General features: G+C 54.9%; 1 protein-coding gene across 5 annotated transcripts in view; it reads right to left on the bottom strand.

The window, feature by feature from the left end:
• The window catches only part of AP2A2 (adaptor related protein complex 2 subunit alpha 2), an 82037-nt gene extending 63470 nt beyond the window's left edge, over positions 1-18567 (bottom strand). For all 5 annotated transcript variants that reach the window (XM_046016335.1, XM_046016337.1, XM_046016336.1 and 2 more), the window contains exon 1: positions 18351-18567. In XM_046016335.1, coding sequence (XP_045872291.1) covers positions 18351-18417 — 67 coding nt within the window. In that variant the 5' untranslated portion in view covers positions 18418-18567. The remainder of the gene's footprint in view (positions 1-18350) is intronic.

Here is an 18567-nt window from a genome sequence, read left to right as displayed (position 1 = left end):
GTCTCTGAAGTAAATAAATAAATCTTTAAAAAAGGGGGGGCCCTGGGGGGCTCAGTGGGTTGGGCGTCTGCCTTTGGCTCAGGTCAAGATCTCAGGGTCCTGGGATCAAGCCCAGCAGGAAGCCTGCTTCTCCCTCTCCTGCTCCCCCTGCTTGTGTTCCCTCTCTCGCTATGTCTCTCTCTGTCAAATAAATAAATTAAAATCTTAAATGGGAAAAAAAAAAAAAAAACCAGCCAGGGATGCCTGGGTGGCTCAGTCTGTTAAGCATCTGCCTTCGGCCTGAGTCATGATCCCAGGGCCCAGGGATTGAGTCCCACATGGGATTGAGTCCCACATGCTCAGCAGGGAGCCTGCGTCTCCCTCTGCCTGCCCCTTCCTCTGCCTGTGGGCACTCTCTCTCTCCCGCTAGCGTTCTCTCTCTCTGACAAAGAAATAATCTTTTAAGTAAATAAATAACAAAATAAATATATCCACGTGTACGTACAGTATACACGTATATAAAATGAGTCCGAAACGTACGCAAAAGAAGACCGTATGATAAGAGCGGTCCCACGATCTAGGGTGCTGGAAAGAGATGAGCAGGCGATGAGCAGGCGGCCACTACTCAGACTGACAGAGCGAGCTGGGGCCCAGCCGCCTGCGAGAGGGAGAACTAGTGAAAACGAGCCTCCCGAGGACCGGAAAGGCCTAGGACTGAAAACGTCCGGTGCCTCGGGAGGCAGGCGTCAGGAGGAGGGCTAAGTCTGCGTCAGGAGCAGCAGGCTCCCCCCAGCACACCCTGCTGTCAGGCAAACTATCCGCCAGCACCAGCAGAAGACCAGAGGCTCCCCCTCTGGAAAAGCAGGAACACAGAAGCTCTAGCCCCGGCGACGCCAGCGAAGGCTACGGTGCGGCGCGGAGGACGACTCACTGGCGGGGCAACGCGCCGTCCCGGAACAACGGCAGCGGGCCTTCCGGTTCCCGCTGCCTCACCAGGCAAGAGACGAGACTGGAGCGTCATTCTGGAGAGACTGAGGAGACCACTGGCAGGCAGGTTCCCCCCAGTGAAGAGACCCCTCACCCCTCACCGTGCACGGAGGCCTCCCGCCGGAGCTCTGAGCGTGCCGGCCCGTGCCGGTGCGTGTGCGTGCACAGGGTCCCGCCACCGGGCATCCGGGAGGTGCCTACAGCATGAGCCAGAGACCAGAGCAAACTGCAGAAAAGGAAAGCAGAGCAAAGAGGCTCTACAGAGCAAGACACTCCAAAGCAATACAGAGAAAATACGGGTTTTTTTTTTTTAAGATTTTACTTATTTATTAATTTGACAGAGATCACAAGTAGGCAGAGAGGCAGGCAGAGAGAGAGAGGGGGAAGTGGCTCGCCACTGAGCAGAGAGCCCGATGTGGGGCTCGATCCCAGGACCCTGAGATCATGACCTGAGCCAAAGGCAGAGGCTTAACCCACTGAGCCATCCAGGCGCCCCGAAAATACAGTTTTAAGAACCCGATAACACCAAAAAAAGGAGCACTCAGACAATAAGAAAGGCCTCAAATTATAAGAGTACTTGCAGAAATTTTAAAAAGTTCAAAAGAGGGGCGCCTGGGTGGCTCAGTGGGTTAAAGCCTCTGCCTTCGGCTCAGGTCATGATCCCAGGGTCCTGGGATCAAGCCCCACATCGGGCTCTCTGCTCCGCAGGGAGCCTGCTTCCTCCTCTCTCTCTGCCTGCCTCTCTGCCTAGTTGGATTTCTCTCTGTCGAATAAATAAAATATTAAAAAAAAAAAAAAGTTCAAAAGAAGGACGAGAGGACAAAGTTGAAAGTGTCAGAAATGAACCACCGCAGTGATAAAGAAATGGAAGATGAAAGATAAAAAGGTAAGAAAATGTGAGTCAAGAGGTCCGACTCTCACCTCTTATTAGAGGACCAGTGAAAACAAGATGAAAGGGAATTATCAAAGAAATAAAACAAGAACACTTCCCCAAATCGAAAGGACATGAGTTTCCAGACTGAAAAAGGGCACCTGGAGCCCGGGTGGCTCAGTCCGCTAAGCCGCTGCCCTCAGCTCCGGTCACGATCCGGAGTCCCAGGACTGAGCTCCACTTCGGGCTCCCTGCTCAGCAGGGAGTCTGCTTCTCCCTCTGACTTCTCCCCTCTCATGCTCTCTCTCTCTCATTCTCTCTCTCTCTCAAATAAATATAATTTTTAAAAACAGAGAGAGAGAGAGAGAGAGAAAGGTCACCATGTGCTACGCCCCGGCACAGCATCTTAAAATCGCAGACACCAGACACCAGGAATATAGCCGAGCCTTCAAAATTGAGGAAAAGTTACTTTCAGCTAGAATTCTACCAGAGCCAAATTCTCAATTAAGTACAATGGTTAAAAAAACACATTCTTTTCAAAAATGCAAAATCTCAGAATTTTACCTGCTACCCACTCTCACCGAGCACAAACACACACAAGCCCAGAGGACAGACATGCAGGCTCCAAAGAACAGAGGTCCAGCCAGAGACAAGGCCCTCTGGACTCCAAGGAAGGGAAGTCCCAGGAGGACAGCGTGAGCAGAACAAGCAGACCAGACGAAGGCAGAACCGACCGCCCCACGAAGGACACGTCCATCACGCAAGGAAGGGGCTGAGAGGCTCCCTGCTGCGTCCAGCCACGTGCCTCGGGCTCTCACAGCCACATCTAGACGGTCAGGGCTGAAAAGCACCCGGAGCATTAACACATACAAAAGTAGAGGGTACTGGGCTGGCTCAGTCGGTGCAGCGTGTGACTCTTGATCCCGGGGTCGTAAGTTCGAGCCCCACACGGGGTATCAAGACTCCTTAAAAATAAAAAAAAAATTTAAAAAGTACAAAAGCAGTAATTAATACCAAAGATATTAAGTTGAACTACCAGGCCAGCTGGGGGGCTCAGTTGGTAACACATCTGACTTTGGCTCAGGTCACGATCCCAGGGTCCAGGAAGTGAACCCCACGTCGAGCTCCCTGCTCAATGGGGAGCCCGCTTCTCCCTCTCCCTCTGCTGCTCTCCTCCTGCTCATGCTCTCACTCTCTTACTCTAATAAATAAAGAAAATCTGTTTTAAAAAAAAGTTGCACTATCATTCTGAGCTGAGAATGTGTTCAGACATTAAATGCTACATATTAATTAAAGAGAACACTGTGGCAGTGAGAGAATGACACAAGGAAAGCTCAGGTAAGTCAAATCCTTATCTTCCAAAGTAAGAAATCAGTAAGTAATAACTAAGTGGGAAAAAACACCCATAAGTGGTATAACATGGAATTCAGTAATTACATTTTTTTAAAGTAAATAAGACAAAAAATGGCCATAAAATGAAAATAAATGACTCTGAGGTTCAGGAATGTGGAGATGAGGCAGAGGTCAAGTGTTTTACAATTAACTTCTTAAACTACATTCTTGATTTTAACCTCCTTGTAACTTTCTAAAACATTCAGGACATAGACAAGAAAATAACAAAAATGCACACAGCTGAGAAGACCTGCCCAATTACTCGCCATGGCACCACCTCCCTCCAGGCCACGCTGGGATCACCACCATTGCTGATGAATGTCCATGCACATGACCCCCACACAACCCTCTGGCCTTGACCTCCGCTCCTCACGCGATCTGCTCCCGCCCGAGACACGTGCCAACAGTTGCCCTCCCAGCCATGGTCCACTGCGGTGTCCTGTGGCCCAACCTTCCAGCCGCTCAGTCAGGCAAGCCAAGTCTTCTGACACCCATGAGCCACCCTGACCCCAGGACCTGATTTCTTTCTCTTCCTCTCCCTCCCTCCCTCTCTCTTTCCCTCTCTCTTCCCCACCCCTTCCCCATGCCCCCCCGCCCTTAGCCAGCTTCAATCCCACCACATACGCCAAGTCCTGAGCCTGCTTCTCTGTCTGTGCACCTGCTGGTAAAAACCCCTCCCTGCCGAGTCCAATTCTTGGCCACTTGGCGCCACACACAGCCCGGAGAGCTGAATGTGCCTGGGGAAAGCACGCACCCAGTCCCCGGGCTGGCCTCGCACACGCGGGGAGCCCAGGGAGGCCCTGCCCGGCTCTCCTGAACCGCCACCCCACGCCACGGCTTCCCCTCTCCCCCCAGAAGTCCCTCCCTCACCGCCCCCACTGGCCACCAGAGAGCCCGCCTGGCAGCACTCGGGCTCACACCACCGCCCCTGCTCCTCAGCTTTCCTCCACCCTCCCACGCCTTCTCCCTGGCCCTTCCTTCTCTCTCCCAGCAGCCCACAAATGTGCTCCCCCTCCCCCACCACCCAGGAGCCCTCACCCTCCTCCACCGGTTCAGAGCCTCCTAACCCCTCTGCCTGCTTCCCCGCACCCCCTTCCCAACACCACCATCAGAATTCTTCCCGAAGCAGGTTCCTTCTCTGCTCGCCGCCAGCCCCTCCTCCCCACGGGCTCACCCGTCACTCAGGATGAAACCCAGAGCTCTCAGGACGGCCCACGAGATCCCCATCTCCCTTGCCCCCTGCACCCAACTCCAACGTCCCAGGCTCTCTCCCCGACCCTCAGTCCAACCGCACTGTCCCCAGCACTGCAGGGCGCGCCTGACCCCCAGCTGCACTACCTAAACTGCGGCTCCCCTCTTCTGCCTTGTTCCCCCTTCGCGGTGCGCGGTGCGCGAAGTATCGCGCTTACGTCACGTCTCCCTCGCCGGAATGTAAGCACATGGCCTTAGTCTTGTTTATTTTGATCACTGTGCAGAACCGGCACTCAGTGAACTGATGAACAAATGAATTAAACTCAAAAAAATTTTTTCTGACCGCACTGAGATAAGCAGAATACCCCACCCCTCTCCCGCCCCATCCTGCAACGATGCCCACACCCTAATACTAGGACCTTGTAGGAGATCTTCCAGGGCAAAAGGGACTCTGCACATGTAATTAAGATAGGGGATGTATCCTGGGTCCTGCTGATGGGCCCAATCTAATCTGAGCCCTTAAAAGCAGAGAACTCGTTCTGCCTGGAGGCGGAAGATGAGCCAGGTCGAGAGATGGTATTTTGAGAGGGACTCACTGGAGAGGCCTCACGCGAGCCTTGAGAAGGCACGTGGGCGGGCTCTAGGAGGTGACCGGCAGGGACAGGGGACCCCAGTCCTGTGCTACAAGGACTGGAAGCAGCGTCACCACCAGAGTCTCCAGAGGGAACACCCTGATTTCAGCCTTGTGAGACTCCAGTAGAGGACCCCGCTGAGCCAGGCTGTGCGTGGCTTCTGATCCACAAACATGAGCGAGCACAGGAGAGCTGGTCCAGGCCGCTAACCCTGCGTGCACCTGCCGCAGCAGCGAGAGTTCATCCGCCCTCCGCAACCTGCAGTCACCATCTTCCCTCTCCTCTGTACAGCAGAGCTCCCCGAGGGTTGCCTCTCAGGTTTCCCAATGATTCTCCCTCAAACTAGCCCCACTAATTCACCTCTGCACCAGACTGCTTCCTCCTCCCTGACCTGTGCTCCTCCCACCAGGACGCGGCTCTCCCGACTGCTTCTGGTCTACATGCCTGGAGCTCCAGCCACGGTCCGGGAGAGCTGGGCCAGCACTGCGCAGGAGAGAACACTCGGAGCAGGTCGCCAGAGTGTGGTCCCGGTCCTACCACTTCCTGGGCAGTCACATGGCCTCGCGCTCAGGGCCTCAGGTTGCTCATCTATGGAACAGGGAGGACCGCGGTACCTACTGTAAGGTTACCATGGCGATCCGATTCAGTCCGATACAGTAGGGAAGGCAGCGGACTTGGGAGCATGCCGGGCACGCCGTAAAGCTACGGCTGTGAGAGCCATACTCTGATGCTCACTCCCTCGGTGCGCTCCCAGGCTCATGGCTTCAAACACCACCTACAAGGAATGCCCCCGTAGCCCTAGCCCAGACGTCTTCTCGGAATTCCAGTCTTGGAATTCATATCCGACTGCAGATTCAACGCCTCTCCCCAAAACCCAATGGTGCTAAACAGGGACATGATTTACCTTCCCACCTCAGGCAGCTAAAAACCTAGACAACACGACAGTTCTCAGAAACTGGACAGCAGACTATGGACAAGAGTGATCACTGAGAGGCAGAGAAGAAACGAGATGAGCCTTACAACTGCTCCAGCTTACTGCTTCGGGAGGGGGAACCCAAACAGAGCCCTGAGGTCTCCGTAAAGTGTGGAGACACACCGAGGAGGCTAGAGCGTGCAGGGAAGAACATGGGACAGAGCCTGCTGCCGGGAGAGCAGAGTGCCAGAGAGCGGCAGAAGGGTCCTGGCCTCTAGGTCTCATTACGTTTCTGCTCAAGCAAGACGGGAAGCTTCTGAGGCTGTGGAGCGAGCCACTGGAAAGAACCCAGAGGGTAGACCATGAAGGCAGCGTAGGGCCTGCAAGCCAGAGGGACATCTCATCAAGCAAGGGCACGGAGCCGAGCTCTAAGCAGGAGTGTATCCCTCCTTGGGGTCGAATCAGTCCCAGACTAAAGGCTGCTCTGGTCCCTCCTTGTAAGAATCAAACGGTTTTCAGGTAGTTGAGCTTCATCCTGGAACAAAACTCAAGGATATTTAAAGAAATACACAATATTTAGGACTGACAAGGTGAACTTCACGACGTCTGGCATCCAGTAAAAAATTACAGATACGCTAGGTGCCTGGGTGGTGCAGTCAGTTAAGCATCTGACTCTTGTCAGCTCAGGAGATGATCTCAGGGTCTTGAGATGGAACCCATGGTACACCAGGCTCAACAGGGAGTCTGCTTAAGATTCCCTCTCCCTCTCACTCTGCCCCTCCCCTTGCTCGCACTCTCTCTTTCTCAAATAAATATTTTTTTAAGATTTTGTTTAAATGGGACGCCTGGGTGGCTCAGTTGCTTAAGCGGCTGCCTTCAGCTCAGGTCATGATCCCAGCGTCCTGGGATCGAGTCCCACATCGGGCTCTGTGCTCGGCAGGGAGCCTGCTTCTCTCTCTGTCTCTGCTTGCCACTCTGTCTGCCTGTGCTCACTCTCGCTCTCTCTCTAATAAATAAATAAATAAAATCTTAAAAAAAAAAAAAAAAGATTTTGTTTACTTATGGGGCGCCTGGGTGGCTCAGTGGGTTAAGCCTCTGCCTTCACCTCAGGTCATGATCTCAGGGTCCTGGGATTGAGCCCCACATCGGGCTCTCTGCTCAGCAGGGAGCCTGCTTCCCTCTCTCTGCCTGCCTCCCTGCCTACTTGTGATCTCTGTCTGTCAAATAAATAACATCTTTAAAAAAAAAAAAGGGTTTTGCTTATTTAGGGGCGCCTGGGTAGCTCAGTCATTAAGCATCTGCCTTCGGCTTGGGTCATGATCTCTGAGTCCTGGGATCGATCCCGGCATCGGGCTCCCTGCTCAGTGGGAAGCCTGCTTCTCCCTCTCCCACTCCCCAGCTTGTGCTCCCTCTCTTGCTGTCTCTCTCTCTGCCAAATAAATAAATAAATCTTTAAAAAAAAAAAAAAAAGATTTTGCATTAAGAGAAGGCAAATGAAAAAATAAATAAATTTTTTAAAAAAGATTTTATTTATTTGAGAGAGAGAAAGAGAGAGAGAGCACAAGCAGGAGGAGGGGCAGAGGCTGAGGGAGAAGTAGGCTCCGCACAGAGCAGGGAGCCTAACCATCGGTTGGATCCCAGAACTCTGGGATCATGATCTGAGCTGAAGGCAGACGCTAGCCGACTAAGCCACCCAGGTGTCCCAATAAATAAATCTTAAAAAAAAAAAAAAATGGGCGCCTGGGTGGCTCAGTGGGTTAAGCCGCTGCCTTCGGCTCAGGTCATGATCTCGGGGTCCTGGGATCGAGTCCCACATCGGGCTCTCTGCTCGGCAGGAAGCCTGCTTCCCTCTCTCTCTCTCTCTCTGCCTGCCTCTCTATCTACTTGTGATCTCTCTGTCAAATAAATAAATAAATAAATAATCTTAAAAAGAAAAAAAAAAAAAAATACACCTTCTTCAGGCTACCTGACCTGACCACATTCTTTGATATCGAGAACCTTCCCTGCTCTCTGTTCCTCTTCCCTACTTTTCTCCACAACAGATCAACAAAAAGATGAATGGGTATAAATAAATACATATTTTTCTCATCTATTTTGTCTGCCTACTCTCATAAGAACTGAAGTTCTGAAAGCAGAGGAATTTTGTCCATTTGGTTAACCACTGGATCCCGGGCCTAGAAGAGAATAACGCCTGGCACGTACCAGGCACTCAACAGATTTCTCAAATGAACGAACAAATGACTTGTACAATTAAATCAGAAAACAGAATCCAGAAAAATCAACAAATTTTGAAATATATGCCTTCAAAGTATACTTCACTCTTGGGGTTGTACCAAGTGTACAGCGAAACAGAACCCTGTAGGAAGAACTTTGGTTTTCTGACGACGTAACATTAAGGAGATTTAAACCACACCTGCGGCAAATGTGGCGCCAGAGAGCGTGCATGGGACATGAGCACCCAGCGGAAGAGCGTCTTCTGTCCCTCTGGGACCACCAGCACCTGTGCAAGCGGCCACCACTCCAACCCATGGATGAAAATCCCAAAAAAATAAGGAAAGAAAACCTCAGGAACTAAACAGCCTGGCACAAAAGGCCCTTCAGACAATCAGTCACCTTCCCCCCCTCCCTGTCTGCTCACTCGAACAAAAGCCACAAGCTAATTAAAAGAAATAACTCGGGGGGCGCCTGGGTGGATCAGTGGGTTAAGCCGCTGCCTTCGGCTCAGGTCATGATCTCAGGGTCCTGGGATCAAGCCGCGCATCGGGCTCTCTGCTCAGCAGGGAGCCTGCTTCCCCCTCCTCTCTGCCTGCCTCTCTGCCTACTTGTGATCTCTGTCAAATAAATAAATAAAATCTTTTAAAAAAAAAAAGAAAAAAGAAATAACTCGGGTCGGGGATGTGGGGGGTCGGCACCTGAGTGGCTTCGTCGTTAAACATCTGCCTTCGGCTCAGGTCATGATCCCAGGGTCCTGGGGTCGAGACTCGCATCGGGATCCCCGCTTGATGGGGAGCCTGCCTCTCCCTCTCCTGCTCCCCCTGCTTGTGCACGCTCTTTCTTTTTCTCTGTCAAATAAATAAATAAAATCTTTTTTTTAAGATTTTATTTATTTATTTGACAGAGAGAGATCATAAGTAGGCAGAGAGGCAGGCGGGGTGGGGGGCTGAGCAGAGAGCCCGACGCGCGGCTCGATCCCAGGACCCTGAGATCATGACCTGAGCGGAAGGCAGAGGCTTAACCCACTGAGCCACCCAGGCGCCCCAAATAAAATCTTTTAAAAATAAAAAATTCAAATTAAAAAAAAAAAGAAAGAACTGAGATTGTGAAGAATGTGTCCTCCGGAAGAAAGGCCCGTTGAAGACTCGCGGAAAGAGGCATGTTTCTACCACATCCCCTGGCACAGCCCGGCACGAGCTGTCACGGAAGACTGACTCTCATGGGCGCAAGAAGGCTCAAACTCGGGTTCTGATCTGGTCCTGCTGTACCTGACATTTAAAAAAAAGGCGGGGCTGATGGCACCTGGTGGCTCAATCGGTGAAGCGTCTGCTATTTGGCTCAGGTCATGATTCTGGAATACTCCCCCCCCCCCCGCTTCTGCTCCTCCCCCTGCTCACGAGCGCACGCACCCCCGCACCCTCCCACACAAATAAATCAAATCTTAAAAAATAAAAAAGCTACAGAACTGTATTTTTCAGCAGCGATCAATGCCACCCAAAGTGTTTCAAAATACTCGTTTTCCTGCTCTATTTTTTCCATCGGTTCAGGATTCTTCTAAAACAGCATCAGTTCAGTGTCTTTTCTCAATGCTTTTTTTTTTTTTGAAGATTTTATTTAAGTATTCGACAGAGAGAAAGAGAGATCCCAGGTAGGCAGAGAGGCAGGCAGAGAGGGGGGGAAGCAGGCTCCCCGCTGAGCAGAGCCTGATGTGGGGCTCGATCCCAGGACCCTGAGACCACGGCCTGAGGGGAAGGCGGAGGCTTTAACCCACTGAGCCACCCAGGCGCCCCTTCTCTGTGCTTTTTAAACCGTATTAGAAACATGTAATTGCTCTCAACCACATCACACGAAGGCAGGCTGGCCGCAGAAGAAGCAAGACGCAAATCCCGATAGGCGCTGCCTGCCCTGAGGAGCGTGAGGGCTTCAGGGACCGACGTAACCATCCTCGTGGCACTCCTGACCTGGCTCCGGGAGGGGGTTTAAAGGGAAGGAAAACACCTTACGATGCCGAACAGAAACCAGGCACGACCCAATCTGGGCGCTGAGCCCGCACTTCGACCGTGAACAGATGGCAAACCTGGGGCACGCGACAAGGAAACGGGAAGCATCCAGAACACAAGAACACACAAGCACCGCAGCTGTCCCTGGGCTCAAATCTGGTGCAAAACTGCAGACTCCAGACTCCAGGCAGCCCCAGTCTGCAAAAGTGAGAGCCGAAAGGAAGCAGAGCCAGCGCCTGGCCCACAGCACCCGCAGAAACTTCTGTTCCCCTCACGGCCCTGTTTCCTGAGGCAGCAAGAAGCTGAGGGAGCCACAGCAGGTCAGAACCTAGCAAGGGAGTGGGTCTCAGCCTTATTGCCGAGACCGTCCTGTCCTCGTGGGGCCCATCATGGCCTCTGCAACCTGTCGCACTGCACTGACTCAGACGACCAGCTCCAAGGGCCAGACCACAGGCCGCAGCCCCTCGCCTGATGGGCCTCCCACCTCCCCACCCGCTGGCTCCCAACGCCCACGGAATTCTCCTGACTCCACTCCCCACACTCTGGTGATCAGACGACCGTGGGCCACAGTCCTCGTCCTCTTTGCCTCTCTGAACAGCGAGGGAAGAACGAAGAGCAGCGGGCAGGCCGCGATGCGTGAAGGCGGGCAGGACCCAGAGTGTCTCAAGTTTACGCTGCATCTTAAGAGCAGTCACGACAGTCTGGGCACAGCGAGGACGCGCCTCGCCCTCTCTGGCTCTGTGCACCCCTGCACCCCACCACCCCCACACTCTCCCTGCCCTTCTTCCCGACCAGGCACCGCAGCACTATTTGCAAACAAGGCCACTTCCTCCCTGCCTGCTATTTACCCCAAGCACCGCCAAGAACCCTCCCGGCCCTCCCCGCCCAGTCGAGAGCTAGTCTTACTCTCTCTAGTCTTATCGCTCAGCCTCAGCTCCCACCTCCCTGGGGAACGCCCACGGGAACCGAACGCCCCTACAACTTCTCACGACACTTCAAGCATGTAAACGTGCATCGTGAACTCAGTTATGCTGAAAAAGGTCAATGCCAGAGTCAATAAATGCAGTGATAGTCTAAATCTGACATCACACGACCCGGTGAAAACTGTTCCTTCGACAGTCCTAAGAGCACCATTCACTGTGTTAAGGGCAAAATTATCTAATCTACGTCACACTGCACCGAAGAGGACAGAAACCACCAACACTCTAGCTCCCAAACGTGTGTTTTGTTTTGTTTTTAAGGATTTTATTTATTTATTTGTCAGAGAGCGCAAACAGTGGGGAGCCACAGGCAGAGAGAAAAGCAGGCTCTCCGCTGAGCCAGGAGCCCAATATGGGGCTCGATCCCAGGACCCTGAGATCATGACCTGAGCCCAAAGGCAGAGGCTCAACCCACTGAGCCCCCAGGCGCCCCATCAAACCTGTGGTTTCAGTATCAGACCCCTGTGCTGACCACAATGAAGGAGGACAGGACAGGCGCCGTTCCCATCTGTCTATCCCACATTCGTCTCATCCTGCTGGATCCAGGGAGGGAATGGACCAGAAACGCTTTAACAAAAAAAGAATATTCAACAAGGTCAAGGGTAAATACGAAACATTCCAAAGTCTGACTCAAAACTCCCTTCTGTAGGTGCCAGAGCTCCTGGTGTTCCTCTACTACTCCGTCTGCCCTCTAGGACCTCCCCACTTGCTTTCAGAGCAAGGATTCCTCTTGTTCACCTGACAACTGCTTACTCCCCTAACTCTGCATTCAAGAGTCCTGAATACAGGCGGCGCTCAGTGAGGATGAGTCCACTGGCCAGAACTCGTCTCCGCATTTGTCTGCAAGCTCTTCAGGGGAACAGGGACCACACATTCTATTTCTCTGAACCCCACAAATTTCACATAACAGGGCCAGATGCCATCCCTTACCCAAAACCCAAGGCTCGATGCGTCCCTGAATCCAGAACAGCTCAGACTTTAGGAGGGAGCACAGGACCCAGTCACTGTGGCCTGGAAGCACGCACTTGTGAACGTTCGCACAGGAGGGAGTTCACACAGTGCTTCCCGGCTGTGCTTTTGCCAAATGAGTTCACCAAAAACTTACAAAAACACTTTTTGTTTTGGGAGTCTTACAAGCTTTGAAATTTGAGCTAAGGGAAGACAGCCCCAGGCCTGAAGAATTCCAAGGTGCTCAGAGCCCCGCCCCTTGTCTGGGGGGCGCCATCACACCCGAATCCACCCCCCCCCCAGCTCTGACTCTGCCAAGGAGATGCTACTTAATGTCACAAAGAGAGTCTTTCCAATAATTCTGCAACTACAAAATCGTGACACATACTGTTGCCAAAACAACATAGCAAAAATCATTTTAAGAGAAAAGAGAAGTTGGGGCGCCTGGGTGGCTCAGGGGGTTAAAGTCTCTGCCTTCGGCTCAGGTCACGATCTCAGGGTCCTGGGATCGAGCCCCACATCGGGCTCTCTGCTCAGTGGGGAGCCTGCTTCCTCCTCTCTCTGCCTGCCTCTCTGCCTGCTTGTGATCTCTGTCTGTCAAGTAGATAAATAAAGTCTCTTAAAAAAAAAAAAAAAAGAGGGAAGAGAAGTCACGCGAAGTACCTGGCAAGAGAGTTCACTTGCGCGACACTCCAGCTTGTCAGAAAAGAAACAGAGGTCCCCCCGCTCCCGCTCCAGAAGAGCCAGAGGGAAACAGGGAAGAACACACAGGTATTTCCTAGCAGCAGTAACCACCGACCTTTGGCAGGAAAATTCAACCTGGACCAAAGACTCCCTTCCTCCTCCGGCTGCTTCTTCCCTCCCTTCACACTCGGTCACACACTTCCTAAATCCGTTTCTAAGGAATATAAATCGTGCAGAAGAGTGCAAAAGAAAATATGCAAAAAGAGCATTCCTTTTCAAAAAGTCAGCATTTTTTAAATGTCCTGTCAAGACTAAAATGAACATTAATCCTCTTTTAAGAACTTTAAAAGCTAAAAAGCAGACCGGCAAACTCTGATTCCGATCTGTCATTACTAAGGAAAATCAAGTACCAACTTCACATTTAACTTCCTACACTGACGCTTAAGCTGACTTAAATTTTTTATGTTCGGTTTCTCCACATTCAATCTATGACTCGTAACAAATGGAATTTTATGAACAAATAAGTGTTTTAAACTTCAGTCACGCTGAAAAACAATTCGAAGGGATGCCCAATTTCAACAAAGTTACCAGAGACAGAAAGGCCACCGTTTTGTGACCCACACGACGAGCGGAGCACTGACACCCCCACCCCCCGTCTGTCGCTGCACGTGCAGCCAAACCGCACGCTTTCTCCAAAAACACGGGAAATTTGTTTTTGCCAAATAGCTAATTACATCTCTCCACTCGTTTCCTACGTTTGAGTGAGTGCCTGGAGGGATGAAATAAAACGCCTCCGAGCCTGACGGGCGGGTCTTAACTCATCTGCACAGCACAGCCCCGCCACGGGCGCAGAGGTGGCAATTTCGTGCCCACTGGCAACACGACCGGTCTCACAAGAACGAAGACCTATCACTTCTCTCTCCCTGTAGCCTAGATTATTCTGCAGCCAACTCCAAGTCCGGTGGTTTCAGCAGGGTTCTCCATTCTCGGCGCCCTCACAGCACCGACCCGTCCACGGCGGCGCTCAAAGTGCGCGTCAAGTTCTGCACTTTGTCTGCCGACAAAGCACACGTGTGAGAGTGAACAAAGCCCCAGAGTAACTGAGCAGCAAACAGCTGTTCCCCAACTTCAGCAGTTCTTTCATTTTCTTAAAGTCATCCCTTGAAGGGCGCTGGGTGCCTCAGGCGGTGGAGGGTCTGACCCTAGGTTTCCGCTCAGGTGGCGATCTCGGGGTCCTGAGAACGCCCCGTGCCTGCGTCCAGCGGGTGGCTGGGTGTGGAGCCTGCCTGACGTCTCTCTGCTCCCCCTCCCCTCTGCCCCCCCCCCCCCCGCTCGTGTGTGCACGTGTGCACGCTCGTGCTCTCGCTCGCTCTCGCAAATAAACAAATCTTTAGGGAAAAAATCTGGGGTGCCTGGATTAGTTCATCAGTTAAACATCTGCCTTCGGCTCAGGTCACGACCCCAGAGTCCTGGGATGAAGCCCGGCATCCGGCTCTCTGCTCAGTGGGGAGTCTGCTTCCCCCTCTGCCTGCTGCTCTCCCTGCCTGTGCTCTCTCTCTCTCCTTCTCTGACAAATAAATAAAATCTTTATTTTTTTTATTTTTTTTAAAGATTTTATTTATTTGACAAACGGAGATCACAGAGAGGCAGGCAGAGAGAGAGGAGGAAGCAGGCTCCCTGCTGAGCAGAGAGCCCGATGCGAGGCTCGATCCCAGGACCCCGGGATCATGACCTGAGCCGAAGGCAGAGGCTTTAACCCACTAAGCCACCCAGGCACCCCTAAAATCTTTAAAAACATAAAATAAAACAAGTTTTTAAAATTTAAAAAAAATTTTCTTAAATCCACCCCTTGGCTACGATAAACATCAATATGCAGCAGCCTGGCCGGACTGCAGGGGACTGTGCCGAGCGAGAAAAGCCCACCTCGACAGGTCAGGTAGCGCACAGCCCGTCACACAACATCCTTGGGATGTTACGTAGAGACAGAGAACAGACTAGTAGCCGGGAGGGGGCAGGTGAGCTATGCGGAGTACCACAAGGGGTTCTGCACTGCCGGAACAGCCCTCGGTCCTGACTAAAGCGCGGTTACACGAAGCTGAATGTGAGAAAAGTACAAACACCCACACACCCCGTTAGGTAAAACTGATAAAATGTGACTACGCCCTGTGGAGTGTACCAATGCCAGTTTCCTGGTGTTGAAACTGTCATGCAAGAGATCCCCTCCGAAGAGGTGAGGGGAAGGTGCCGGGACCCTGTCCATTTCTCTGCAACTTCTTGAGAATCTATATTTATTCCGAAACAAATAATTATTTAAAAATCGGGACTAAATAAAAGGGTTAGGATTTTAAATATCAATTTAAAAACAGACAGAAAGAGTTCATTAATTCCCATACACTAAACACATTAGCCAAATTCAGCGGCTCTCGGTTGAAGTTAACCAAAATGGATCAAGTGAGGGAACCTGGGGGGCTCAGTGGGTGAAGCCTCTCCTTCGGCTCAGGTCATGATCTGGGTCCTGGGATCGAGCCCCACATCGGGCTCTCTGCTCAGCAGGAGCCTGCTTCCCCCTGCCCCACCTGCCTCTCTGCCTACTCGTGATCTCTCTCTGGCAAATAAATAAATAAAATCTTCAAAAAAAAAGGACCAAGTTAATTTTGAGGCACGGAATTACTTTGCTACGTAAGCCACAAGAGCTACAGGCGTGAGGAAGAACGCACGTCAGAAGCACCTTCCCAGATGCTGGAGCACATCCGCGGCTGCTTCTGCTAAGAGGAGGAAGGCTCCCAGCCAGTCATCCGAAGCGAACCACTCACAGGAGGTGCGCAGGTGCCCAGCCCACTCCTGGAGACCTTAACGGGAGAAATTTAAGGAGAGCTGCAATTTTAGAGCTGAAACAGACCTCAGTGACACTCTAGCTCAGAATGCGCCCCCTTCATCAGCTGAGAAACCTGGAGGTCAGCGGCCCCCGGCTTTGGGTCGTGAAGCAGGTCAGAGGCAGTCAGGGTCCAGACCCTTGCTGCCAACTCAGTGACCTCTCTGCACAGAGCCTGCCTACATCATAACAAGAACCCACTACACACACAGTCAGAGGTGGGCAAGGAAAAGGGGACACAGGGACCACTCTCCTGCCCCACCGGGGTTAAGGTCAGACCGGCTCTGGCCAGGGCTAGCTCTCTGAGACCACCTGCAGCCGCCGGCCCACCCGTGCTTAGAGGTGGGCCGGTGGCTGCAGGTGGTCTCGGAGAGCTACTCCGGGCTGCGGCTGCACATCTCGGCCCGCCACCTGCAGTGCCCATTAGACAAATCATCTTCCAGCGACGTCCTCTCTGGCTCACTCGCCTACGCGTCTGCTGGGCACACGTCTCATGCTGGGCGCTGCGCAAGCAGTGGAGGAGAGACATGACGAACAAGACGGGCGCGGAGCCCACCTCACGGGGCTTCCGGTGCAGCGCGGGCACGGCACCCAAGCCCATGACACTGCTCTGAAGGAGGCGTGCGGCACGACGACGGATGGGTCACAGGTCAGGGCACAGCGCGGTCACAAAGGCGTTTCTGAGGAAGGGGCCATAATACACAGAGACCTGCCCCTGAGAAGGACGAGGCGCCCGCCCCCCCCCCCCACGCTGCTGCGGGAGAGCGCTGGTCTGTCCGGTGGCCCTGCGCCGGAGCGGATGTGCCCCACTCGGCAGTGTCCGCACAACTCGTGTGGCTGTCACTTGTACCGAGCGACTTGCACAGAGGCCCGGGATGCTGCGCTCCACCGCCAGTGGGCAGCTCAGCTCAACAAGGGACTGGCCCCAAGCTCCACAGTGTGGGGCCGGGGAAAGTCTGCCCTACGGTCCGCCAGCGAGTACCTGCAGAGTGCTCCGCGCAGGGCAGGCACCACCTGCCACTCAAACGTGCACCTGGCACAGGACACGCGTCTGACATGCAGACGACTGGCTGTCCCGGACGGTTTCGATCTCAGAGTCTCTCTTGCCCACCGCATTTTCCCTCCAAAATGGGGGCACTGACATCCCTGCCCAGGTGAGGCTGCGAGCCCTCCGGCCAACGGCTCCCCCGCAGGGGCTCCGCCAGACGCTCCCATCGCGAGCTGCCCTGGACACCGTGCGGAACAGCAAAGGAAGGAAAAGCGACTTGTAAAAGCTCGGATCTGAGAGGTTCCCGCGTGGACCTCTCGGTTTCTCACACAGGACGGGGAGGGACAGAAGAGCTGAGCGTCCCCAGTCTCAGGGAGACCCAGCGGGCATCGGGGTCCTCCGGCCTGAGGAGGGGAGGGGTCCAGGGAAGGCTCCACACCGCGCATCTACCAGCCGGTGCCCTGACATCTTCGAAACCGACGCTGACCGGCGGCGATGGGGTCAGTCCCGCTCCGATGGGAAACAAAACAAAGCAGAAAAGCACCAGAGGGACTGGTTTTGTAGGGCCGCGTTCTCTGTGTTCTCTGCCCCGCAGCTCCTCTGCCCACCAAGGCCAGGTTCACGGGTGGACCCGCGGTCGCGGTGCCCCACCAGCCTCCTGGCCTGCCTGCCTTGTGCGGCGGACCTGTCCCTCCGCGAGGGGACACGCGTGTCAGCAGCCAGGCCAGTCACCCCAAAGCCACCCCACCCTCTGCTGCCCTGCGTCGGACCCCGGATGAGTCATCTGAATCAGGGCGGACGAGCCACCAGAGCCCCGCAAGACCGGGCTGTCCCCGCGGCCAAGTGGAAGCCCGCGCTGCTCTGGACAACGCTGGTTAAACGCTGCATCGACGGCATCATGGGGGGGGCCCCTCGTGGACCGTCCCCGAAGCCACAGCCCCCCACGCGGGCGGACAACACCCCCGCCCTGCCCCCGCAGCCCTGCCCCACTGCTGCCTTACCCGCAGGCCCCAGGCCCGACCCTGCGCCCTCCTCACCGGCCCTGTAGGTCCCTCGCACCTCCGGCCTGCGCCCCCGGACCCCTGCCCTCTGGGTCCGCACCCAAACACCGCCGCACCCCCCCACCCCAAGCCACGCCCCTGGACCCCCACCCTCTAGGTTCCCAAGCGGGACCCTCGCGCTCCCCGCCTGCGCGCCTGAACCCCTGCCCCCCGCGTCCGCACCCGGGACCCCGCCCCGCACCCCCACACCCCGAGATTCCCCACCCCGCACTCGGGCCTGCGCCCCCGGGCCCCCGCCCTCCGGGTCCGCACGCAGGATCCCACCCCGCCCCGCACCCCATGACCCCTGCCCCCCGCGTCCGCACCCGGGACCCCGCCCCGCACCCCCGCACCCCGAGCCTACGCCCCCGAGACCCCCACCCCGCAGCCCCGGGCCTGCGCGCCCGGACCCCCGCCCTCTAGCTCGGCGCCCCGGACCCCGCCCCGCACCCCCGCACCCCTGGGCCTGCGCGCCCGGACCCCCGCCCTCCAGGTCCGCACCCCGGACCCCGCCCCGCCCCGCGCCCCATGACCCCTGCCCTCCGGGTCCGCGCCCCGCACCCCCGCACCCGGGGCCCGAGCCCCCGGCCCCCGCCCTCCGGGTCCGCGCCGGGACCCCCCGCCGCTCGCAGGCCGGGTCTCGCGCCGCGGCCACTCACAGTTGCGGATGTCGGAGATGAAGACCGCCAGACCCCGCATCCCGTCCCCCTTCGACACGGCCGGCATCTTCGGGCCCCGGGGAGCGGCCTGGGCTGGCGGGCCCGGAGGAGGCGCGGGCAGCGGGGAGCGGGGAGCGGGTCGCCGCCGCCTCTGGAGCCGCCTCAGCCGCAGCCGCCTCAGGCTCAGAGCGCCGCTTTCAGGGCCGCCGCCGCCGCC

This window comes from Meles meles, chromosome 8, assembly GCF_922984935.1.
Source record: "Meles meles chromosome 8, mMelMel3.1 paternal haplotype, whole genome shotgun sequence".
Lineage (NCBI taxonomy): Eukaryota > Metazoa > Chordata > Mammalia > Carnivora > Mustelidae > Meles > Meles meles.
Note: the sequence above shows the minus strand (reverse complement) of the source record. Positions and strands in the feature narration are given on the sequence as shown.